This window comes from Charadrius vociferus, unplaced genomic scaffold, assembly GCF_000708025.1.
Source record: "Charadrius vociferus isolate BGI_N301 unplaced genomic scaffold, ASM70802v2 scaffold751, whole genome shotgun sequence".
In the NCBI taxonomy this organism is placed as follows: Eukaryota; Metazoa; Chordata; class Aves; order Charadriiformes; family Charadriidae; genus Charadrius; species Charadrius vociferus.
In genome coordinates, this window is record NW_009646956.1 from 113,618 (window position 1) to 138,841 (window position 25,224).

Here is a 25,224-nt window from a genome sequence, read left to right on the forward strand (position 1 = left end):
CAGAGCTGGGGACAACGTGCCCACAGCGGGGCTCCACCCCACCAGCAGCTTCCCCTGCCTCTCCTCTGCGCACTTGCCTTCCCCAGGGCCATATAAATCACAGCTCCTCTTCGTTCCCTTCTCCTGTTAAGCTGCCAAACCATAGCTCTTGGTTTACTGCAAATCACAACGCTGAAACTGGAGGGGTGTGCTGCAATGTATTTTAAAGGGGCAAAGAAAGGGAAAAAATAAAAAGATGACATTTACAGACTCAGTCCTTGTCAGATCTATGGATCACCAACACATTAATGAGTCTGTGCTTTATCGCGCATCCTATGAACAGAGAGCAGCTCTCATATGGCTGGGGAAAAATTTCTACTAGTTAAGCTAAATCAGGAAAAGACACGTTTGGTGTGTTACATAAATGTATTAAAAATTGGATGTCAAAAAGCCCTGTCTCTCCTTGCCCAAAAGCAACAGCAAGTTAGAAAATCTAAGTGTCTCTAATTTGTTTGCTGGCTGGATCAGCTTCAAAATTCAGCGAATTCTCTATCAAAGCTGATGAGCTGGAAGTCCCTGTGGCTTCAATAGATGGAAGGAGGGGGGGCGGGCAGAGAAAGAGAGAGACGGAAAGAGAGAGAGAGGAATGGGCAGAGAGCGTGAGCTTGATTAAAAATAAGGAGGGAATAGGAGTGTTTCAAACACAAGTCTGAGCAAAGCAGTTAATATAACCCTTGGGAACAAGATTGTCTTCAGCATGTGAGTATCTGTTCCTTATCCTGTCCCCTCACGGTGGGTTTAATTAAATGATTTCTAATGATTTATTTAGTCATTTTTATTACAAGAAACCAGCTTGGCGAGAAGAAAATAACCATCTACAGCCCAGCAAAGTGGCAGGCAGGACTGGGCAGAACCCTGCCCAGGTTTCATAGCTCTGTCCGGGGATGCCCTTCCCAGCCGGGCTCACCACGACACACTCTTGCAGCCTGCCAGGGGCCCTAACCCCGCTCCGGGCATCGCTACCAGCCAGGTAATGTCAGCCCCCCTGAGAGAGGGCTGCCTGAGAAGGGGAGAGCAGAGGGCGGACAGGCTGCCGCAGGCATACGCAGCAGTTTTGTGAAGACTAACTCCTCCCTGGTGGGTTTCTGGCAGGAGAGGGCTTGCAGCCACCATCAGCTCTCAGCAGGCAGCCGCATACTCTGAGGGACTGCCCCGTCCTTCCAGCGCTGTGATACCACGACTGGAAGTGCTTTATCACAGCTGCGCTTCGATGGGAAATTGGAAAACCTTAGTCCCAGCGCTGCTTTTCTGGGTACCTCTGAAACACAAAGCTGCTTATTTACCGAGCTGTTGCAACAGGTCATAAAAGGTTTTCTCCTGTCAGACGGGGTTTGTGGAGAAGAGCTGTGGCTTTTGTCTTGGGGCAGATTCGGCTGCAGTCAGAGCTCTGTGGAGCTCTGGGAGAAGCGCTGCTCCAAGAGGACCTGTGCATTTAATGTGAACTCCCTGCCACATTTAAACACATCAAAACCATAGCTGTTGTAGCGAGGTTTACAGCATTTGCTGCTTTTGCTCCAGCTGAATGCATGCTCTTATAATGCAGATGGGCTTGCATCTGTCACTTCTGCTCTGAGTATGATGGGTTTGGGAAATGATTAAAAGGGCATTGATGCTATGAGAGATCTTACTGTGGGGAAAATGCCATCCTGATCCCCCGCTCACTCAGCAAAAGGCAGCATCAAAGCTGAGCTGTCACTCGACAGGTAAGAACTGGCAGACAACATCCTTGCCAAGGCTAAAATTCACTGCTGCCAGACCAGGAGAGATTTCCTAATGCCAAAATGCTCTGTCAGTATGGGGTAAGATACAATAGCTTTTGTTCTCTGCCAGCATCTAGAAGAAGTGGCAATCTCTGAGAAAAGGGCAGGTGTGGAGCTGTCAGCAGGGAAATAAGACAGGATGAAAACCCTTTTTCTGGGACTCCCTTTTTTTTTTTTTTTTTTTCCTGAAGGAGGTTTGGATTTACCAGTAAAACCCTAATTCCTTGGGCTTGTCTCACATAATCTCACCAGTTTGATATCTGTGACCCCACATGGTTATCCTTAACCTTAGCTCAAGCCAGAAAATACCCCTTGGACAGAAAGAGGGTAACAAGCAGAAAAGCGACCAGTGCTGTGAGGAATCCACAAGCACAGAGACAAAAAGCAAATGGGAGTCCGAGTTAAGCGAACCCGTGACAGGAACACGCACCATAAACCGAGAGGTACATTATCTTACACTTCCCGCACACCACGCTGGGGAGAGATGGTGGGGAGCTCCTGACACGGGACTGTCCCCTTTGCTTTCGCTCCCAGAAGCAGTTGTTTGGAAAGGTTCATAGTATCCTTTTTTGCCCTTTTCATGGGAAAAGCTCCCATTTTTCTCCATCCAAACACAAAATTGTTTGTACATGTGTCTCCACAAGCTTAAGAACAGAAGTGTCTGGAGTTTGAGCTTGTATCCAGCACACACTTTATGCCCTGAATTATCTTCTGCAAAGGAGTGTTACTGTGACAGGACAGATATTGGCTCAAACATCACCACCTCAGGGGCCTGATACATTAAGACAAATCTAAATTATCTCGAGACACATTCTTGATGAAGTGAAACACAGTGTGTTCACCAACCCAGGCCCAGCGAGAGCTACCGTGACATCCATGCCACGCTTGTCGCTCACTGAACACCTCATCTTGCAGAGTGGGGGGTGTCTGCAACCCCCTTCAGCCGCCGCAGCAGCACCCCGAGCCCAGCCCTCGCGCAGCCACAAATCAACCGACCCTTGGATCGCTGGCCTTTGCTGTTGAATTCAATGTGGCCGGTGAGACCTTCCAATTCTACCTGTCCAAGAGAGAATGAGTTACAGCGCCCATCGAGGCGCCAGGGGTGGTGGCCATTCACCCCATGCACTGGCCATCCACCCTCCCAGCAGGTACAGCAATGCCACCTTCGCGTCACAGTCCTAATTGCTTTCGGAGTCTGGCGAGGGTAGCAGAAGATGGGGGGTGGGGGCTGGAGAATCAGCAGCACAAGGTGCAGGGCTCCCCACATTTCTTTGCTCCAGCTGCTTTGGAACAACCCCCTCCCTCCATCCCCGGGCTACCACCGCACTGCTCCGCAGCAGGCACGGGCTCTTCACCGTGCCACACTGAATCGCTAGCTGGGCATTCCTCCACAAAACATCGTGTGCCGTTTCACAGCACCAGGCCGGCGTTTAACACAAGAGCATGTTGCAACAGGGCCAGGCTGAGCGTCTAGCCTCGCTGTGCAGATTAACCACTGCTCACTTGCTGCTGGAGCACCTCTTCAGTAACAAGGGCAAGCTACTGGGCCTCCTAGCAGCAGCGCCAAGGGAAGCCAAAGGATTTTGCTGTCTCTGACTAATGGTGAGATTTAAAGCAGGGTTCACATGGATGGAACAAAGCGGTACAAGGTTCAGGTTCAGCTGAGCCTTCCTTTGGGGGCAAAAAAAAATAAAGTCTCATGATATTTCAGTTGCACCCCAAGAAGGCTCAGAAAACACACTCCTCCTGCATGGTCAAGCCCAGCTCTGACGAGTCACATTGATAAATTCCAACAAACTATTTTACAAGGCTGAAATTTCAGGGTCTGTTCTCACGCCAGAACTAGGCTTGATCAGTTCCAGCAACCACACTTTTGTGTTCAAAGGAGCCCAAACCCCTTCACAGGGAAACTCGCATCTTGCCACTGAGCTCTAAGCAATTGTACTGCATGACCTTATATCAACTCAAGTTCACTCAAAACAGAGCTCAAATCACTTCGAAACATTCATACTTTTTTAAAAAAACCCATTGAATTCCAGTTTTTCTGCAGCAAAGCCTGAAAAACGGAGTTTCATGTCGTTCCAAGGCCAGTGACAAACCAACCTTCAGATCTCCTCTCTTTTCATTCCCACTGCTACCTTCAAACAGACCGACACTCTGTGCTTGAAAACTATGCCAGCACCAGCATGTACATACACGTCTTTTGCTTCCAGCAGTGACGAGCACTAGCTCCTAACACACCAGCAAACTTCAGTCCCTTCTCACCATTCTCAGGTAGTTCATCAGGCTGGTGCCGTGCTGCCAGATCTGGGCAGACCCACAGGACAGGGGCTTCACACCGATCTCCTGGCTCCGGTTCAGCTCCTGCACGGCAGTCACCACAGCATACACGGCATCGAACAGCAGGGCGGAAGAGAGCTGTGGGGAAAAGGAAGAAAAAAATTGAGATGGGAGGACAAAAATCAAGCCTCCCCCTGCACCTCCAGGACCTTGCAGCAAGCAGGAGAGTGCTCTATCCACAACCTCAGCGGGGGTCAGAAAGCAGCAAAATCCTTGGCCTCCTCCGTGCAGGCAGCAAGCACTGCCTGCCTACCCTTCTGCCCCAGCAACACCCTGCACCCCGTCTGCATCCATCTGAGGACAGGGAGACAAAAGCAACAGTATTCCTGAACGGCTGTGACTGTGTAGGCATCACTGGGGCAGGTGTGATCCCATTGCCAGCCCCAGTCCTACTCCCAGTCTGTTACGTTTCTCCTTCTGTTCTTGCTTACTTCCTTACCGTTTATGCCTCTGCTTGCTGCTCCTCAGGGTTTCTTCCGTCATTATCATCTTTCTATCTCTATTTGTCCCTGTCCCTTTCCATTCTTTTCTATCTCCATTGCCCAAAGTAACTAACCCTTTCTAATCAAGGTGTGTTTTTTGGTGCTTCGGTGATCTCTGATCAATCTGCTGGCCAGGGGGATCACTCCTGCTAGCATCAGGCTTGTGAAATTCTTAAAATAGGCAGCTGGGCAGAATAAAGATCCTGTGACTGTACCCACAGAAGGAAAGACAACTGTGCTGCTTCAGCCTTCATAAGGCACCAGAATTCTTCTTCGACCACTGCTCTGAAAGGCAGATCCACAAGAAATGAGGTTTTGATAGATCTGCTGCTCAAACAACTGAACCTTGGCTTTCAGACCCTGTAGAGACCATCTAATCCCTTGCTACAACCTCCAGTTTCCTGCTGGCTGTTACCTGCTCTGTAATGGCATTGCTGAAGGAATGTCCAGAATCACAGAGCTCGTCCCCTCTCCCTCTCATCTTTGCTTTGTTTGCCTTTAATCAGATTTCTCCATCCATCAAGCTTCAGAAACCATGTTTTTCGCCCATGCACAACCATTTCAATGTTTTTGATCTAGTTAATAATCAGCCATTTGCTCTCTCGTGTTCACTGTTGTGACGAAGATTTCACTTTTAATTATTGTCACCTCCTGACTCTGCTGGAATTAAGCCGTTGCAGCTCATTACTATCAAGGCTACATTTTCCTCATGGCTACTTCTGAGAGCACCCTCTTACCGTCCCAGCTCCTGGCAACAGGTTCAGTCTCTAGCCTGGGGCTCCTTTCCCTGACCTTACCCTGTTGGTGACTTATGGCATTTCAGTGGTCTCTGCATCCCCCATTCCTCCCAAAGCCTGATTAGGTTTATTCACATCTGCCACTGGCCCTGCAGGGACAATCTCGCCCAGTTCAATCATCCCAACGAACCTTTGGCTTCAACCGCGTTACTAATTGGAACAGAGTGAGCCAGACTTGACCCTGCTTGATCTTTCTCAGATCAGTGGTAAGACCTCATTGACCACCATGCCCTGGGATTAGGCAGTTAACAAGCAGCACAAAACCTTAAAATCTACAAGCCGGTACAAGTTAAAAGGCATGATTCCAGGCTAACGCTAGCAAAACCCCGAACAACAGCTCTAATGGCACCAGTAACCCTTCACTTTTCCAATGCTTGTACAGACTCACATTTGCTCTGTCACATTCCTCCTGCACTTACCAGTTTAATCTGTTTTACACAAATAGCATCTGGGGACTTTCGGTGAGCACTGAGCAACTTAACTGGCATCTGTCAGTCTCGCACCTGATGATTCTCCCATGCAATGGGTCATCTATATGGAGAGCTTTCTGCTAAAAATAAGGATTGACTGGCTCCAGAGCTATGAAGTTTTATTACAGCTGTTAAACTGTAACACCAGAGGAGGTGAGCAGCCTGAGGACACACGAGGAATGGGTGGCAGAGTGGGAACAGACGTTGGGCATCCTGGTCCTTTCCTGCCTCAGCAAACCGCAGTTCCCTTTGCAGCAGCAGCACGCCTCTCTCCTGCGCTTCTTCCCTTCTGTTCGGGGGTAGGTCTGCTACTGTTTTTTGTTTAGTATTCACATCTGACCTAAACGTTCCCTGTCCTGGGAAGCATTTTCCAGAGCTTCTTAAAGAAGCTGATACAGCCTTCTCCCTACCTTTCTTTTTTACCTTTCCTACTAGGACTGCTCCAGCCTGTCCTGTCCACGGCCCCTGTTCCATGGAGCTCTTTGGCATATACTTAATTTTAACTGTGGACCGAGTCCCATTCAGGTTGCAGGATACCATACACAATTAGAAATCCCTTTCCTGAATTAAGAACCAGTTGGCCAAACGAAAATGTTACAAAAGCAAAGGCAACCCCTCTGACCCCGAAGTTTCACCATCTCATACCAAATCAGAATATTGGCCCAGCATTTTTAATTTTCTCCTGTTGGGTTTTCACTTCCATTTTCCCTGAGCAGTTAATGATCTCATATTAGCTGGTGAGCAAGAGACTTGTAGATCTTAGTAAAGCATTTGACATTATTGATTGGAATATTTTACTCCTTAGCCTCAAACAATTTGTTAGGATTTCTGGCAGCCCCTTTATGATTTCAAGCAATTTAGGGATTGGGGAGGGGGTTGTGATGCACAGGATCAAGGCGTCTTGATAGGGAATGGGAGTACCATACTCTCAACATACCACTTTTCATTTAAAAAAAAAAAAAAAAAAAAAAAATCACAACTCTCCTCAGAAGCATCACATTTCCATTCCTGATGCTGCTTACCACTGATGCCAGCCCTTCCCTGCCCCACCAGGCTCAAAACCAGGCTCCTGTGCCAGCCTCTGAATTTTGTGGCCCCTGGAGCATGGCACCTGGACACAGGGGAGCCTGGCAACAAGCAACACGCAAGTAAACAGATCCATGCCCCTCCTTTTAAATACCTCCCTATCTCGATTCCCCCTTCAATCCCTCTTGAGCAGCCACCAGGACTCACACCTAGGGAGGTTCATGGGCTTCACTCTGTTCACTCCTCTCTCCTCTGATATCAAAATCCTCCAAGGCACTCCACATCTTCCCGTGGCCACTGGTGTGGGATCATCCTGCTCCACTGCCACCTGCAACCCCACCAGCAGCGCTGCCGCTCTCCCGTTCGTCTCTCATCTCAACCCAAGGCAGTATTTGCTGTGTTGCCCTGCACCACCAACCCAACGGCCATCTCCCTCTGCCACCATTCACTCGGTCACACTAATAAATTGTATTCAACACAGCAAGGAGATTTGGGATGCAGGCTCTGTGGAGGAGACTGTTCATAATTACACAGCACTGGAGTGCAGCAGCTCCTCTGGGTTCTTTGGTCTCTGGCTTTCGTAGGTAAGCAAGTGTCTTCTCGCAAGGTAAACCGGGGGGGCGGTTAACACAAGCTCGCTGCTTCCAGCTATCTCCTGCAGCCCAGAAAGCTCAGATGAGCACTGGGCCATTTCAGCACACCCACTCCGCTTCCCTGCAGGCTCACCTAAGTCAGCGGTGTGTTAAGAGAAGCTGCTTAACTTTGCACTGGAAGAGATGCAGAGCAGCCAGTCTCTCGTGCCTTGTGGCCATAACCTTCAGCAGAGGAGACAGAGCTGGAGGCAGCACCTTTTTAACTTCCTCTACACAGATTCAGCAAGCAGGATCTGTCACTGCTGTCGTGTACATTGCCTCAACTTTCTTCACGTTGCCTATAAAATCTCTCACTACCTTTTATGTTCTCATTTTAAACCACAGCTTTGTCACTCTGTCACAAAAAGCCAATTTGCCTGTTAACAAATTGATTCTCTTCCTTGCGTGCATCATCTGATTTGTGCAGATCCCTGTTGTTTTTGTAGCATCTCTGCAATGTAAGAGCTCTGTGACAGGCTGCATGTGAAAGACTCGGGAAGCTCAGCAGTGGTCCTCCGCTCGCAGGTTCATGGGTCGCAGGGGACTCCCCTCTGTCTTTAAAGTCTAATTTATGACAACGACAGTTGCTGATAAAAATTGCTACTTGATGGATGCTTCATCAGAACAAGGCTCTAGAAAAGAGAGCAGATGGCGTGCGGGGCAGACGGGCTCACTGCTCCATTCCCCTCGGCACACCGGTCAGCCGCATGAGGAGAGGCTGTAGCTGAGAGCTAAGGAGGTGTTGCAGGGGACAACTGTGACACAAAGCCCGGGGAACAACTCGCCAACTGGCAAGGGTCAAGAAACAGATCTCCAGCCCTTGTGCATATCTGCTGGCAGGACCATTCCCACCAGCGTCTTTAAGACAACTAAGGTTACCTTAGTACCTAGGCTCCCTGCGCCTCGGGAGCAGCGATGGTGCCTCTGCTCCACCCTGGTACACTACAACTCCATGCTGGATGTGGCACACCTTCCTCCCAACACCAGATCGGTCCTTCTAGAAACTATCAGCAGGTTAAGTATACTTGAGTGGAAGATCCCACTTTATTTTTTTTTCATGGAAATCTCCCACAGAAAGACCATGTTTAAAGGTAAACTGATAGCCAGGGAAATATGAACAGGTTTGGCTAGTCTGGGTTTTGCCATGTGGGTTTTCTTTCTTTTCTTCCTAAAACATTATCATCTGTATCTTTGCCCCCAAACATAACACAGAGAATTAAAACCATTAAAATCCTCTGAAATAGACTTTACAATCTGGATTTTATTCAATGACATAAACACTTAATTACAAACATCTGTTTTAGCCTAAATTCTAATTACCTAATCTAGCCATCTGTAATTTGAATGATTTTCTCTGATTTCCTTTCTTTGCAATGTGATTAATGAGAATGGCATTAGAGCAAGCAGCTCCCTCCTCCTTCCTCAGATGCTTTCTCAGCTCTGGCAAGAAAGCCCTGGGATTTTGCAGCTCACGGGAAACCTCCCTCCTGTCACTTCCAGCTGTTGAGCTGCCTTTTCTCTTTTTAGTATGAGCTGTCCTACAAGATATCATCTTCCCAGCACTAAAAGGGGAAGTTCTTACACAGAGAGATGCCCTCTGGGAGATGAGACCTGCCAGATTTCCAACGGCAGAGACAACGCGTGGCAAAATGGCACTGGGTTTCCCTTGCACACACAGGAGAGGAAACACAAGCCCTGCCTGGGAGTATTTCACTTCACCTCTGTTCTGTATCTTCACCACCCAGGGCAAGGAACTCTTCTCATCACCTGGGGCATGGCATATTGGTGATGGGAGCCTTGCTACGAACATAGAGCGGCGAACCTTCGCATCGTCAGGAAGAAATCACCTTTTGGTTAAGACTCTACACTAGGGTTTGGAAGAACTGAACCCATTTTCCAATCCTGCTGTGGATTCCCTGACTCTGATACAATGGGAAAAGTCACTCCTGTTCCCAGCCTCAGTTTCCCATTTGTACACCAGAAACAGCCATCCCTCCTGAGCAGCTGACCACCAGCAAGCACACGGGGAGCTACCCAGCGCCGCCCAGAGCAGCCACACAGCCGGTGCCTGGGAAGGCGGTGCGGCCCCGGGCAGGTCCCCTAAGGACAGCAGGGCTGGAGCAGGTTAGATCAGAGCGCTGCAGCATGGCCGAGCCCCCGCCTCCAGACGTGTCCTCCCTGGCCCAGGAGGAAGGCTGCTGTATGGCTGATTGTGCTTTATGAATGAATGAGAGGAGCATCCAGCTGGCTTAATATTACACTGATGGGTGATTTAGGCTCAGGCTCACAAACCAAACAGCTCCATTCAGCTCTGAACTTCTTCACTCTTTCAAAAAAAACCCAAAAAACAGTGCTGCAATGGGGCATACTCTTGCATCCTTCCACCTACAGCTTTTGCTGGTTGTTCAAGGCAACACAGGGTGAGATCAGTTATTTCTCCATCACACCTGCTAAGCTCCTGTTCCTACTGCCTTCTGTTTGCACTATTAGAGGGAAATTTATTTCTAATGCCCCCAAACAGTCCCTGCAACTGTCACCCAAATAGGAAGCTTCCTGGTAGCAATCTTACAGAGACTTAGCAGGACAGACAGCAAGCTCACCTCAGCCACCTCTGGGCAGGGAGGTTGGGAGGAGGGAGAGCAGGATGGTCCCAGGCACATACTAACCATGGGCTGAGCTCCATGGCAAGCCAAGAGGATGTGGACACAAAGGGCAGAAAGCTCCTTATTTTGCCTGCGTAAGACCACTTTGTAGTGATAATAAGGAGGTTTTCAGCAGTACACGGCTGCCTCAGCTTGTCAAAGGGACTCTGAGTTCATTAAAAATGATGCAAAGGGTTCCACTGATGGCATTTTCTCTCTCTCCCCTCCCCCACCCCCAGCTGTGGCCCCCTGCATCCCCAATTCGGCAAATCTGCTTTGCAAACCTTCCCAGTTATGAAGAGTCCCTGGGGAAGATTTCGGTGCTGATCTGCACACTCACCAGGGAGACGTTAGAGCACGCATTGTAACACAGCCCCTTGGCATCTGCCTCAGCCCAGCCCTTTCTATGCTATTTGTATCCAGGCTCCCTCTTCCACAAGCCATTTTCCTAGAGGTAAATACAGAGCGACAATTTTCGCAAGGGAAACACTGAATCAGGGCTGCATCATCCCCTGTACTCACATATAAATATAACTCAAATTAAGATTACACTTGAATTTAAAGTTGTACAGCCATTCGAGCACAGACAAGCCCTCTAAAGCTGTACACCCACGTGGCTCCCCAAGGTCCCTTTGGGCGACTGCAGGCTTTCAGGATAGCTTTCGTATTCTCCAGAACAAGAAGCTCCCCTGTAAGTCACAGCTTGACACCCCAAGTCTTCTCCTACCTACTTGACTCAACTAAGGTTCATCCTTCCCACTCCTGGACCACCATCCCCCCAAGACCAACAACTGTGAAAGCCAATCCAAGGTACAGCAGTATGACAGCAGCCTGGTGATATGCCCAAGCTCTTTAGCACAAGGGTCACCTGGACTAAATTAGTCAATATCGTGCACCCATACATTTGAGACCAGACTTTCTACCTCTGCGTGGTCTTCACACTGCATTGCCAGCGTCTGTTCCGAACCAGCCCACAGCTCTTTTCACAAGGTTTTCCTGATGGACCCATAGCACATTCTGACTCAGGGAGGCTGCAGACGATGGGAATGAATTTTACTTACTGCTGGCCCAGTAAAAGGAGCGTGATCACAGTTCTCCTGCCAGGACTGGTTGAGGCTCTGGACAAACTCTTGGAAGAAAGCATGAGACTGGTTGAAAATGGAAAATCCCAGGATGTTGACTCGGTCATCCAGCAGGCTGTCCAGGCGCTGGAGGGAAAACTCCTAAAGCAGCCCAAAACAGAAAACAGCATTAGGGCAGAAAATGGCCACCAAAAGCTTCAAAACCACTCAATACCCTTGAAGGGAAGATGGGACCATGCAGCTAGAAGAACCTGCGGGTGGAACCTACCACCTCTAATTTGGGGCTGAAATCCACCCACTGGCCGGTAAGGAAGAGCCTGAGTGCTAAGCACAATTTGATTCAGCGTGCTGCCTGTCTCAGGCTTTTAATGAAGACGTCAGGCAAGTCCAGTACTTTATTGGCCAAGTTCCACAAAAAGGCCAAAAACCCTCCAAAGTGGGTTCTGGGAACTTTGCACTTCTGAGCTGTGGTTCCTGCCAACCCCGCCTGAGGGTGGTGTTATTCTTCGCAGCTTATAAACCAACTCTTCTGACAGGAGGTTCCCTGTAACGAAGAGGTTACTGCGGAAGAGGGAGGCGGATGATATTTTTCAGATGAAGCCAGTAACCTGCTATAACTGGCCAGAGGAGATCAGCTCTGTTGTGGGAAGTCCTGAGCACAGAGCTCCTTCCCAAGCAACGCTCTCTTGAAGGCACTCCCATAAAAAGATCCCTGCTGCGTTCACCATGAAAACACTGATGTGCCCAGGCATCACTATGGCTGAGAGCCCCAAACAGTGCAAGCACAGTTTGGATGGTTGTCCATCCAAATCTGGGGCAGGAGGGATCCCCAGGCCACTGAGACCACCAGACTGTGGGGGTCCATGTCTGGAGAGAAACTAATGTCCTTCCTCTACTATTCTTAATTTCCTCTGAAACTGCATTGAACTGGACCCCAACCTGGGTGGCAAACATCATCTGCTGAGTGAAGCTGCTCTACCACCATATCTATTTCAGAGACACCACATTTAAACTGTTAAACCAGTTCCTCCCCACAGGGCAATCCTGCCCTGCTCCTTTCTGCCATCAGGCACCAGGAGGAGATGCCACTCATGGGACATCCTAATGCCCTGTGGAGGGCGGGAAGGTGCTTTCACTGTGGGCTTGGGAGTGGGGCCCATCCTCTTGCATTTCTGAAGAGCAAAGTGGTAAGATGTATAAAAATGACTGTATTTAAAAAAAAAAAAAAGGCAAAAAGAGAGCCCTCTATTTTGCTACTCACATCAATGGAAGCAGTTACATGACAAAGCCAGCTTCCTGGAGAAGAGTCCAGCCCTCCTTGTCCTATTAGCAGGAAATAATGGTGCCTTCCTCACTAATTTCTCTTTTGCTAATTGCTAAAATGGAGTGAGAAGGTGGGAGTAATAGTTTCAGAAACTGCTGGATACCCATTCTCTTCCATCACTAATACAAATGTCTTTTGGCTCTGTGGACTATGAGATTTCAGCAAGTCGAGTCATTTTTTATCTTTCCTGCGTATGTGTGCACGTAGGAACAATGTCTGTAAATCTCTGAAACATGGAGTTACAAGACTATTCCAGCACGGCAAACTCCCACGAGAATGTGATCAGACACAGGATTAAGTGCATTTTGGACACAACCGCATTAACGTTAGGTAACATGAAATTGCCTGTGAACTATTGATTCATTTGAATGATATTATCCTCCTGCCTTCCTGACAGGTTATCCATTTACCCACGGCATCCTGTCAACCTGCGCAACGAGGGCAGATGGCTAATGAGGACCTGGGCCCGAGGAGCTCGTGGATGCAAGCAGAGCAGCAGGAGGTATGTTAAGCCCCTGCAATATACTACCTGCCCCCAGCCAGAGCCGGGAGGCAAATTGCATGGGGCACAACACGAGCAGCTGCCCGACTGCCCTCTTGGCTTCGTTATACGCAGAAGGAAAATGAGATGTTATGTACCAAAACAGCCAAGAGTCCAAGGCTTCAGTCTCAGGTTGGACCACCCCAATCTCAAGGCAGCTGAAATTAGCGCCTCTATTTATTACACCTTTTCTCCCCTGAAAACATTTCTAAGCTTTGGAGGCTGCTCGTGCCCTGGCAGGTTTGTTATGCTCTACTCCTTCAATTAGCAATTACTGGGGCGATGAAATGAGCCCTGCTAGTCTCAATTCACATGGGGGAAACTGAGGCAGAGGGGCGTTTTGCCCCGGTCAGGCAGCAGTCACAAGGCTGAACCCCGGGGTGCAGTCTGCTCGAGCTGGCTGAGTGACAGGGTCGGCCCCAGCCCCCGGCCCCGCTCCCTGCACAGTTTTCAGGAGGGACAGCATGATTCCCTGGGGGAATTCCCGTGCCCCACCAAGGAAGGAGGCAGCAGCCAGGGCTCACTGCATGACAAAGCGGCAGGCAGACCCGGACACGCTCCCCCCGGAGTCAACAATTTGCTCTGGTTCAAATGTTAACAGCAGCTTTTTCCCAGCTCCCATTAGTGCTGGCTGGTCATTGCAAGCTTCGGTCTTTTCCTACAGCCAACGCCCGCCGTATCCGTCTTCTCCCAGGCAAGCCTCCAGCTGCAGAAATCCTCATTTCTGTTGCTGTCACGGTCATAAAGCATGCGCCTCTGTAACACACGGGGATTGCATGGCCTGGATGCGACCCTCTCCCCGCACTGCTCCCTGTCCCTTCCCTCCGCTCCAGCTCCAACCCTCTGCCTTTAAACGTTTTTCCATCAGATGTGCACAAGAGCATTCTGCAGACCCAGGTCAGAAACAAGTAAATGAGCCATGAGCTGCCCATGCAATGAGATGGAGATAACCCGTCCTTGGGGGACACACTCCATTTGCAATGGGATGAGAGAGATTTGGTAAGGTCAGGCTTGCTACAGAGGGCAAAGGGGTGAGAGCATCCGGATACTCCAGTAGCTGCCAGCTCAGCTTCTGTCCCTATTTGTTTTTTTCCTTTCCTACACGGTCATTCACCACGCTTGACATTTCCAAACCCACGCTTTGCAAACACAAACTCATTTGCCATTCAAGGCCTGCACCACTCAGCTGATTTCCAGCGCTCGATGCCCCATGCGCCAGTCCCGCTCCTGCATCCCGCTGCGGGGGATGGCCGAGCCTGGGCCGCTGCCTGGCCAGAGGCGAGCGCAGTCAGGGAACGGGGTGGAGAACCCTGCTCCTGGAGACGATCTCAGACGGCTCCTCTCACCACGTGCTTGCATGCAAGCGTTAACACATTTCCCTTTCCAAAGAAATACTGTTTGTGTTGGAGAAGTGAGCGACTCGGACACATGAATGGCTCTGTAGAGGGTGCACGGGCATTTGGTGTCAGATCCACAGATTTCTCATTGAGACATACCAAAGCTGACTTTTGCCTAAGCTAGGAAAAATTTTAAACAGTCCGAGCACAGCTATAGTATACACATCTGACCTTGCCTTGACTGCTAGACAAAGCTGGCGGGGCTAGGGCTTACACAGAGCAGCTTCACAGCCGCCTTTGCTCCGCTCTCCTCCTGTAGTTACTCTTTCTTATCTGCAGTGCTGGCTGGTGCTTTTGCAGGCTAGAAGATAGCTTTCCAATGCAATAGCAGCAAGGAGCCATTAGGAAAATAACTCACACCTGTCAGCAGACTCTGTTTAATGGGGGACTCCAGGCCCTGGTGCGCCCTGCGCTAACCTCCGCCGCCTGCGCAAACACAGCTCCGTAACCACATACTTCCAGGCAAGATCAGGGAACCCACTGAACAAGAGGTTCACAAGAGGCTGCAAATCGAAGAGATGGGTGCAAACAGCATCTCCCAGACTACCTCCTATTCCACTGCCAATGTTTTTTCTCCCCTCCTTACACGGGAACAATTGCAATAGTTGCCCAGCGCTTTGCCCTCCGCCTCAGTCCAGCTCCTTTATGCCAACTCCTGCAACCTGAGGCACAGAAGACCATCAAAAATCATGCCAAGGCTAACTTCAGGTACAGCGATCCTGGCTGCCTCAATTCTCCCCCCTCTTTTCAGTCTGTTTTTTAAAGCACCCACCAAAAGTCAATATTCTGTTTCATGAGATCTCAGAAGAAGTAGGCCCTAAGGGTCTGCAGCCAAAATTAATGAACTTTTACAGAGGAAAAATCCCCAGGCTTTGCTCAAATTCTGCAGCAGCACCAGGCAATTACAGTGTAGATTTTCTGACTTCTACTACAGGGCTGCAACCACTAAATACGTGCTGTTAAATAACAACACTTAGCAATTCTATGGCACTCTATATTTTCAAAGTGCTAGGCACACATTAGCTAATTGAATACAAAGGGGTTCCCTGGGAGACAGCACTGGAGGAGTTATTAGAGGATGAAGTCACTCTTGGGTTTCTGTGCTTCATGCGGCACTCGACCTGCATTCTCACTTCAGAGCAGCAGACAAAACCTATGGAGTGACCCAAACATTTAGATCATTGGGAGAACCTGGCTAATAAAAGACACACAGCCAAGCTCTGTAATTCATGATTTTAAAGCCACAAGCTTGGATTTTCTGGCGTCGCTAGCTGTGAGTTACGATCGGGAGATTTACAGGCTGTAGTCTCCATTCCATTAGGAACATAAACCCATAAGGCGCAAGCATATTACTCAGTGCGAGTCTCTCAGCTCACACGTTCGGATCGCGTGCCAGCCGATCCCAACTGGGACTCAGCACCCACAAGCCCTCTTCCACCTCAGCCTGCACCAGTGATGGGGCTCCCACAACTCCACCGCTGGGTTTCTGGTGGAAATCCTCCTCCTGCCCTGCCCGTTTCACTCTGGATTTATAACACAACAGCAGCAAGATGCTGTTCCTCACACTGTCACAGGACAGTGCCATAAGAACATACAAAATCAGTACTGCCTTGCCCTGTGGGGACTCCTGCCAGGAAATTATTGTGCCCATAATACAGAGGAGGAAACTGAGGCACAGAGCAAAAAATGGCAATCAATTAAAAACCTGACAGCACGATTCAGCCATGGATTAACAGCATGCCTTACAACGCAGAGCATCAAAGCCAGGATTTGTATTTAAGCATGTCACTAATGAAATATCCTCTCAACTCTGCACCTAAGTGATCCACTCCCAGACTAAAGGAGACCCCATAAATGATGGCCAGGTCTTCCCTCACCACCGGCCCCACTGACACCAATCACACCCTCCCTCCCAAGTCTGGGAAGAGGCTGGAGACTTCTGCGTGGAAAGGGCCAGCAGTCAAGCAGGGGATTGATTATTAGTGTCACAACAGGCTGCCTGATAAGCAAATGTTTTTTAAAGTGTGGAGCTATGAACCCTCGAGACTCCCCTGCACTGCCACGCTGTGGTCTCACTTCAGCAAGCGGCTCCTTGTAATTGCTCACCCCGCAGCGGTGAGACGCCCAGGTTCCTATTCAGCGCTCTGCATCAGCTATTGAGCTCCTTCCAGCTTTATTGATTTAGCTGGTGATATTGTTCTGCATCCCATTTGTGTGTGCAGCACCTCGCTCCCTGACTTGATTCTTATCACATTTTTAATAACCTGGATCACCCGGGAAGCAGGGAGATGGCAACCACTACCTGCACACTGGAGACAAGTATTAAGACAGGCTCATTTCATTTTTAGTGACTCCAAGACCTTCCCACACCCTGCTCGACCTCACACCATCCCAAGCCCTTGGAAGGAACAGGATTTGCTCAATTCACCCTACACTGACAGTAAGATGTCCCCCTCCCTCCCTCCTCTCTCGCTCACACACACGCACGTGGCTATCTTCCTCTTTTAATTACTGCAAGGGCTTTATTGGATTTTTGGATTTGCTGATTAGCAGCCTCCAAAACACCCTCTGATGCTGTCGTTGCCCACTGCTCAGCAGGAGAAGCTCCTGGAGCTGTAATCTCAGCAGCCTGCACTCACCTCATTCCCCTCGGTCCCAGCCAAGGATCTGACCCTCTGATGGCGGCAAAGGCTGATTTACACCAGGCTGTGGGTCCAGAACACACTGTACTGTTCCTTCTCTATTTTTATGTGGGATGGGAAGGAGCACGCTGGGCCAAGGCTTCCATTTCTCTATTAAGCCCTAACTGGCAAAAACTTCCATTTCAAGAGTATTTGGTGCTTAGAAAAGCTGTCACCCTCCAAACACAGACTTTCAATTCCCAGCCTGAGATTGTCTGGCAGCTTTTATGCAAGAGCCAAACCTTCAGCTAGTGCAAAGTCAGCGCAGCTCTAGTGACTTCACTGGTGACGTCACTGGATGCCAATGCGCATCATTATTCACCATTTTAGGGTTAATCAGAGAAGAAAAAGTATCTCAGCTCTTGGTTCTTTGGGCAAACAAAACCGTCCCCAAGGAGTCTCTCCCCGGGCCATGGGTGGCAGGAGTGGCACGCTCAGTCTGAAGGGGCAGAAGGTACCAGCCTGGTCCTATTTATACTGAACGGATGTGGTGCAACTGCTCCGCAGTTACTCCAGTTCTCACAGTTCAGGTACTAACAACATGTTGAGTCCCAATCAAGACTCACTGACAGACAGCGGAGCAGAAGGACTACTCTTCCTCCAGGGACACCCAAACAAATGGCTAAAACATGGATTCTGCACAAGAATCTTTAAAAGACTTTGAGGCTCCTGTGTCACTGAGGTCCCCTACAGCACTCTCATACTGATGGAGATCATTAACAGCAGCAAGAGTACAAGAGGGAAGAAATACATGCAAATCAACAAAGGACACAAAACATAGACCAAAGCGAGTGACCTTCCCAGGAGACTGGTGGTACCTCCCAATCCTCCTCTAACAGAGGCATGCCAGGGACTGCCACCCGAGCATCCCTATCAGTCTTGTGCATTTGGCCCATGCAAGGGTCAGTTCTTCACAATCTGTCAACAGTGACCAATTTCTCCCCTGAGATCGTAAGACCTCCTCTGTTAGATGTAGCAGTGGAGAAAATACCTGCCTTTGCATCTCTGGATCCTGCTGCCCTCAGGGCTGAGCTGCCGAGTCTGTTAATCATTCCTAAGTTCCTCTAACAACACATTTATTTATTTACTCAAGTGGACAATATTATGTTAAGTGCTTTATGGTTTTCTTGAAAGGCTCAGTTTATTTATAACATATTGACAGAGTCAATAAGTTTATAATGGGCCACATGTAAAAATCAATTTCTCTGGAAGAAAAAAAGTCATCACAGCAACAAATTGTGGCCTTTTGAGTAGGTAAGTGGATGTGGGAGATCTACCCAATGGCTGTTAGTCAGCCATTCATGTAGTTAAAGAGGAACTGCGATCTCCATGAACTTACGGACAGTTTAGGGGAACTACACACATATAATCCGGTTGCTCTTACGAAGTTAATGCATCACAAAAGCATCAGAGTGTGCCATATGCTGGTGAGGATGGGTCTTTTACCTCCTCATGCAAGGAGAGCTACGACATTTTGGAGGCTGTTCTTCAAACAAGAGCAATTTAGGAAAATACATTGCCCACATCCTTAGTAAAAGCTGTTTACTTCAGCTTCTCTGCAGGGAGCCTGAGGTTTGAGGAGTGACAAATCCTCAAAGAGTAAAGAGGTCAAGTGCTAATGTTGAGACCTGAAAAGTACAGCTCTGGGAAAACAAGGGCTAGAAAGCCTGAAAGACAAATAGGACAAGACACCATGAGGGCAGAAGAAAAGAGAAAGGTTTGCTCTCACAGCACAGGGCCTGGACTGTATCTGAGAGAATGATTTACTCAACACCTGGATATCAAGCACAGGATGGACTCTGAACAACACATAAAGAAGACCCAAGACAGGTAAGGCAGCACAAGCAGCAAAACACAGTTATGCTACGTCTAAATCCTCCTTTCCTCATGCTAACTAGAATGAGGAGAAACTGCTTTGGCATCCTTGCAAAAACCTGATTTGTTTGCCCTGCTACCACATGCCACTGAAAATATGAACCATAAATCCAGAGAATGATCGGGGCTCAACAAAAAGGTTTGCGTCAGCTACTGGGAATGGGGAAGGCTGGCTGGACTGCAATGTAAAATTTGTCAAAGTATAACAATAGAGTCGGTGTTCTTCGCTTGTGCTAGAGCGCAAGGGAGAGCGCGGGTGCTTGTGGCCGGCAGACCTGCTACAGCTGAGCCAAACGCCACAGCCCGTGCTGGAGCTTACACTGCAGAACCAGACGCAGAAAGGGAAGGTCATTCCACCAAGAGAAGCTCATTTCACAAAGCAGGACTAAAAACCTAAGCTCCACAGGCCCAGCCAAAAACTAACCTGTACTCCACTTTCCCTCTGCTTTGCTTTACATCATTCCCTCCTTCCAAAGGATGTTCCCGTAAGGACAAGCTACTGCTGAAAAGTGTGATGTTGTCTGGGTGATTTGGACACTACTTTCCCCTCCTGTTCCAACAGGGTGTCCAGAGCGACAATTCAGCTTCGAAATCCTCATCTCACATGAAGACCAAACTCTTTATAAATCACTAACAAAGAAAAAAAAAACAGGAAACAAAAAAACAAACCAAGACTGATTTATCTGGTCTCTGGAAATTGAATATGGGGAGCTGTTTTGTCACCAACAACACCTCCACACAATATTGTCAAGGAACAAAACTGCATCCAATGAATAGAGCGTCTGACTCAAGGCACTAGTAAAACTCCTTTACACCTTCCTTCTTACAGTAATAATTTTAATTGTTTCAATTACTTCCATCTAATCTTCTCGATAAATGTTTTGAAATTTAAACCCAGCCTGAGGTCCATACATTATATTAAAAAAAAAAAAAAAAAGAAGACAAAAAAAAAAAAAGACAAAAACAACAACAAGCTCCACACAATTAACAAGCTAAAAGAATTAATTGTAGCACAGGATTTTGGAGGCACCCAACTCCCCTCCTGCTCTGTGCTGCTGATTTGAAGGATTTCCAGCACTAGGAGGAACATAATTTTCCTATGCACAACAGCCTGCTTGCAATGCTCTATTTATGCACTGGCATTATTAGTATTATTATTACTGCTACTATTATTATGGAGCACACCATCACCCCCTCACACGGCCATAAGCTGTGTGGACACACAGACAGCCTGTGCCCTGCCGGGGTGCGGGGAAGGGACGAGGAGCAGCGCTGGGCTCATCTCAGCACCGCACAGACCAAGGCGCTGGGAGCAGCTGGCCACTGGCTCAGCATTTGCTATTAATCATTGGGAAATTTCTGCCCTTCCAGAAGGGAAAGCCTCAGAGCAAGCGGGTTTGTCGCCGTGTGGAGATGCCATGAAGAAACTTGGGTCAAACTGAGATCTTTCTGTAAGGGGACTGAGGACCGAAGGGTGCTCAGTTGCCACAAGTACCACGTATGCAGATGATGGACGTGGGGAAGAAAAATGCAAGAGATCTGCTCTGTTCTGTGAGTTTCATTAGGACTCCTGGAAAATTTGTTGAGCTTCTGTTGCTGACAAAAAGGGTCCCTTGAGCTGGCTGAAGGAGGCTGATAATGAATTTGCAGGCAGTAAATTAGCCTGTGGATATTTTTACATCAGGCTCTCGCCTCGGCTCCGATGGAAATGCATCGGGGGCTGAGGACTTCCTCCTCATTTGCTCCCGCAATCTCCTGCCAAAGGCTGGCATCTGCTTTCACGCACCGCTCTGCCTCCCCGCTGAACGGCGGGGAGAGCAACGCTGACGCTCTCTGCAGTCATCAGGCTGGCTTCGGAGGAGCCCTCACCAAAAAAAAACCGCTCTCCCCGTGGACCGGCGCCAGGGGAGTTGCAGCAACTTGCCTCCATCTAACGCTCTGCAGAGAGAAGAGCTGTGACACACGACTAGCTGCCGGCTGGGATGTGCTTATTAAATAAAATTAATGCTAGAAGACAGAAACAGAATTCCCCTCTAGTGCCGCAGGGCAGGTGTTTAATTCAGCATTTTATCCCCTTTTCTCTTCTCTTTTTTTTTTGCCTGAAATATTTTTCCATCTCCAAGCAGCTTAATGCTATACAGACTGCCTATTCCCCTTCTGATGGGTTCTCCCTCCATTTAGAGCCATCTTTTTGCTTGCTCTCCTTGACAGCGGTTCACTATGATTTTATCTTTTCTATTAGGCAGTGATTGTGAAACCTCAGAGGGTTCATTAGGAGCTTGATAATCCCTCCAGATTTATTAGTCTAAATTGCTCACTCCCGTCTCTCATCCCCATTTAAATATTACTAATTTCCTTAAACATCTCTTCCATCTGCCCAGGTTTTGCCCGATGTCACCTTTCTTTAACGGTCCCTGCCAAAATCCAGTTAGTTCTGCTGAGGGCTGGTCTTTTGGACAACCTGGTAAAATAGCCTGGGTAAACAGATTAATATCCTGGGAGAGTGAACAGCAACAAAATTCATTTCTTTCTCACCTGCCATAACTGCATTACACTAGATGAATGGGTTTCAAAGACAAATTTCACCTCTTGACCTCGAGCAAATGGTTAATCGCACCCGTGCTCAAAACCAGTCTGGGGGTGGTGGTGACAGTGGGGAGCTTCATTTTTATAGTTATTTCTGTTGTCTGAGCACCATCCAGGAACACAGACTCCACTGTGCAGGCGATGTGCAAACAGAAATCCCTTACTACGTGCATACTCCCGGTCCGTGCGGTGCACGGCGACTGCCAGCACTGGGGAGGGCAAGCGGAAGAAGGACCAGAGGGCAACAAGAATAGTACGTGCTGGTACTGGGAAATACCTGGAGTGGTTTAGTGCTGTGGGCAGGATCTGATGGGGATGGCCACTGTTCCTTACCAGCTCTACCAGCAGCACCAGCACAGCTACGCTCTGACTTGGGGCTGGCACTGGGGGTGAGGAATCACAAAGCAGCCACCACTGCCTTAAAACAGGTGACCTTCACCTCCCGAGGGCGCAGCTCTTCCCTCAGCGCCCAGCACGGGCTGATCCCCTCCAGGTACACCCACCCCTTCCTTTGGCTTTCCTGCCCAGTGCTGACCATTTGCATGGGGATAAACAGGAGCGGGGAAGCTTGTTCTTGCTGGACTGACACTGAGCAAGGTTAGGACCTACGGCTCAAGCGCTAAGCAGGAAACAGAATGCTATTAGTTCAGGTAGGAAGCTTGTGGCTTTTTCTTTCTTTTTGCATTTTTCTCTTTTCTGACATCTCCTTTCCCCATCCCTTTTCCATTCTCTGTCCCAATTGCTCTCTTGGCTTTCAACCCTTCCATTTCACTCCTTCCCCCTCCTCCTCTCCACTCCAGCTCTCCTGCCTACACGTTTGGCTCCATCCGTTCCCGTCTGTCTCCCACCCAAACACAAAGCGTGATTCAGCTCTCGGCTTTCCTGGCACACGTACACCCTGGCATAAATATTAATAGAAATTAGAGAATATGAGTATCATTTGGGGTTGGAAGGCACCTCCACTTAATCATCCAGCCCATCCTGCTGTACTCAGGTTTCCATCATCCCCACACCAGCATTAATAGGTAGGTATCTGGTCTCCTCAGCGGTAGCATTTCCACCACGCCACTTGGCAGCCTGATCAAGAGCCTTGTAGCTGCTGCAGCAAGAGAAGTTTCTCTGGTGTTTATTTTGGGTTTCCCCCTGCTGCTGCCTAAGCCCATTACTCCTTGTTTAGCACAGTACTCAGGGATTTAACCGCACGATCCCCCCATTAATGTTATTAGTAGCTATAAAGCCAAATCACCAGGGGCCGTGCTGAAGATATACCCCGCTCTGCCTCTCAACATTTATGGTATCATCCTTCCTTTGTCTCACACAGCCGCTCTCAAAGGCACAGCAGAAAAGCACAGGGTGGCGGTGCCCTCCGCACGCCCGCCCCAGCGCAGCCTGCCCCTCTCCCGGCACAGGGAACGGGCTCAAGGGCTGACACCCCCCGGCGTCACCCTCCTGAGCCACTGATCCAGAGCCACCCATCTGCTGGTGCTTCCCAAGGGCCCACACATCTCATCGCACTGGCTCCAGCCACAATGTCTACGAATCCAGCCTTGGGCAGCTGCGGGGGGTCGATCGGTGCTGCCGGGCACCCGTGGGCTTTCACCTCCCGAAGAGCAGGGCAGGACTTGCCCCGGCTGACACAGGGGACACCCCTCCTTGCCTCCCTCCCCCTCTGCCACGAATCCCCTGCTCCACAAGCACGTGGCTCTTCCCAACGCTCCCACGGGCCGGGGAAATCAGCTCCCATTAACATGACTCTACACGCACATGGGAGAAAAGCCGAGAAAAACGTCTTACCAGATTAGTGAAGATATACGTGTAATAGGCAGACGCCATTCCCAGTTCAGCTGCCTGTGAAGGAGAGGAAAGGAGATTAGACCAGCGCCTGACAATCTTCAATCTCCACTCCAGCAAGGCAGAGACTGGGCCACATTTGCTTTTTCATCCTTATCGCTCCCTGCAAGCGCTGCTGTCTTCCTGCAGGCGGGGACGGGTGGGACACAGCAACACAATTTGACCTGTGAAATTAAAGTCTGGGGAACCAATTTTTCAGCCGAACTGAGCCTACCTCTGAGGTCTCCTCTCCTCAATGGCACTGACAATGTACCTGCACAGGGGCTGCCTGGCAGAAAGAAACCACCCGACACCGCACGGGCTGTGGCTCCAGACCCCCGTGAGCATCCCCGCTCCCTCCGCGGCACGCTGCAAGGTGACATTCAGGGATTTCTGCACGTGGCCCCATCCAGCCGGTGTACCCAGCCAAGAACAACCTGGAAGGAAGGCGCCCATTGGAAACAAATGCTTTTGCACCCCCAACAGCAATGGCCCATACAGACCTCGGCAGCGCACGGTCCTGCAGCCCCAGCCCGAGGCCTCCAGAGCCCCTGGGGATGAGGAGTTCCTTGGGTCTACTGTGTGTCTTGGAGGAAAATGAGGTTTCCTGCTTTGTAAATGGATGCAGCTTTTCTCCTGTTCAACTACCAACATCTTTTTTAACATAATGAAGGAAAGCCGCAGTTGAGGGAGCTCAGGACTCGTCTCGTTTCACCACAAACACCGTGATGCACAGAACGAGGCATAAAAAGCTCTTCTGGAGTTACAGAAAAAGGACAGTCATCCCAGTGGTGGTTTTCCCACATGTATCAGTCAGATTTGGGCTCCAGTCCCACAAATTAATTAGCATGAATGAAACCTAGTAACCCAGACTGTTCTCCAGAATTTAGACAGGGTTTTGATGGCCACACAAATAGAAAAAAGAGGGGAAAAGTGTATGGAGATGCAGAGAGGACACAGATTTTTCCATGGCATGATCTGTCCTAGAGATCACAGACCAGATCATTGAAGTCCTTTTCCAAAATTCAAAACTGTCAGTAAACAAGGAGTTGGTTGTGGGAACAGATGCTCAGGAAAGTAGGGGATTAATCTGCAGATCTTCCTGAAAGCCTATGTTTCCCTGCCAAGCACAGCTGGTCTCAAATCATGCTTCCGGACCTTGGCAAAGAGGTTTTCCCATCACCCCAGACCACACAGCGGAACTGGAGGCAGGGAGGGAAGAACCAAAGGCAGCACCTCCTTACTTGGTTTCAGTCCCTTTCCATCTCCCCCAGAAGCTGGAGGATGGTGACAACAGAAAGCGAGTGAAGGAAAGACACAGAGAAGAAGCGGCTTAGGTGGCACCTCTCCCTGTTCCTGCCTGGTCTTTATCTACTTCTGCGCAAAATCGAGGCCACCACCATTGCAGTGGGAGTGGACAGGGACAGCGGGAAAAGCTTTGGATGCCCACAGAGGACTGGTGGCTTAGGTCTGGCTGCATCCAGCCCTTTGGTTGCACTTTGTCACCCTGTCCCTTGGCACAGGTGGCAAAATGGACACAGCAGAGTCATTTGACCACAAGAGCAGCACGACTCCAGCGGAGGCTGCTGACCTGCCCTTCAGCCAGCTCTCCAGACAGCTGCCACATTTTTAAGCCCCTACACAATAAAACCAGGCACCCATTTCCCTCCCTTTTCCCTTCCTGGGGACAACGATAATGTCAGCTCTCCCTCTGACCCAC

The 25,224-nt window shown here is 49.3% G+C and overlaps 1 protein-coding gene across 1 annotated transcript in view; it reads right to left on the bottom strand.

Moving 5' to 3' along the window:
• Positions 1-25,224, bottom strand: part of GRIK4 (glutamate receptor, ionotropic, kainate 4) — a 137,278-nt gene that overhangs the window by 34,500 nt on the left and 77,554 nt on the right. Inside the window, exons 6-9 of the mRNA XM_009895148.1 lie at positions 23,469-23,522; positions 11,250-11,411; positions 4,065-4,217; positions 2,792-2,856 (exon numbers count right to left, since the gene is read on the bottom strand). Of these exons, the coding sequence (XP_009893450.1) occupies positions 2,792-2,856; positions 4,065-4,217; positions 11,250-11,411; positions 23,469-23,522 (434 nt within the window). The remainder of the gene's footprint in view (positions 1-2,791; positions 2,857-4,064; positions 4,218-11,249; positions 11,412-23,468; positions 23,523-25,224) is intronic.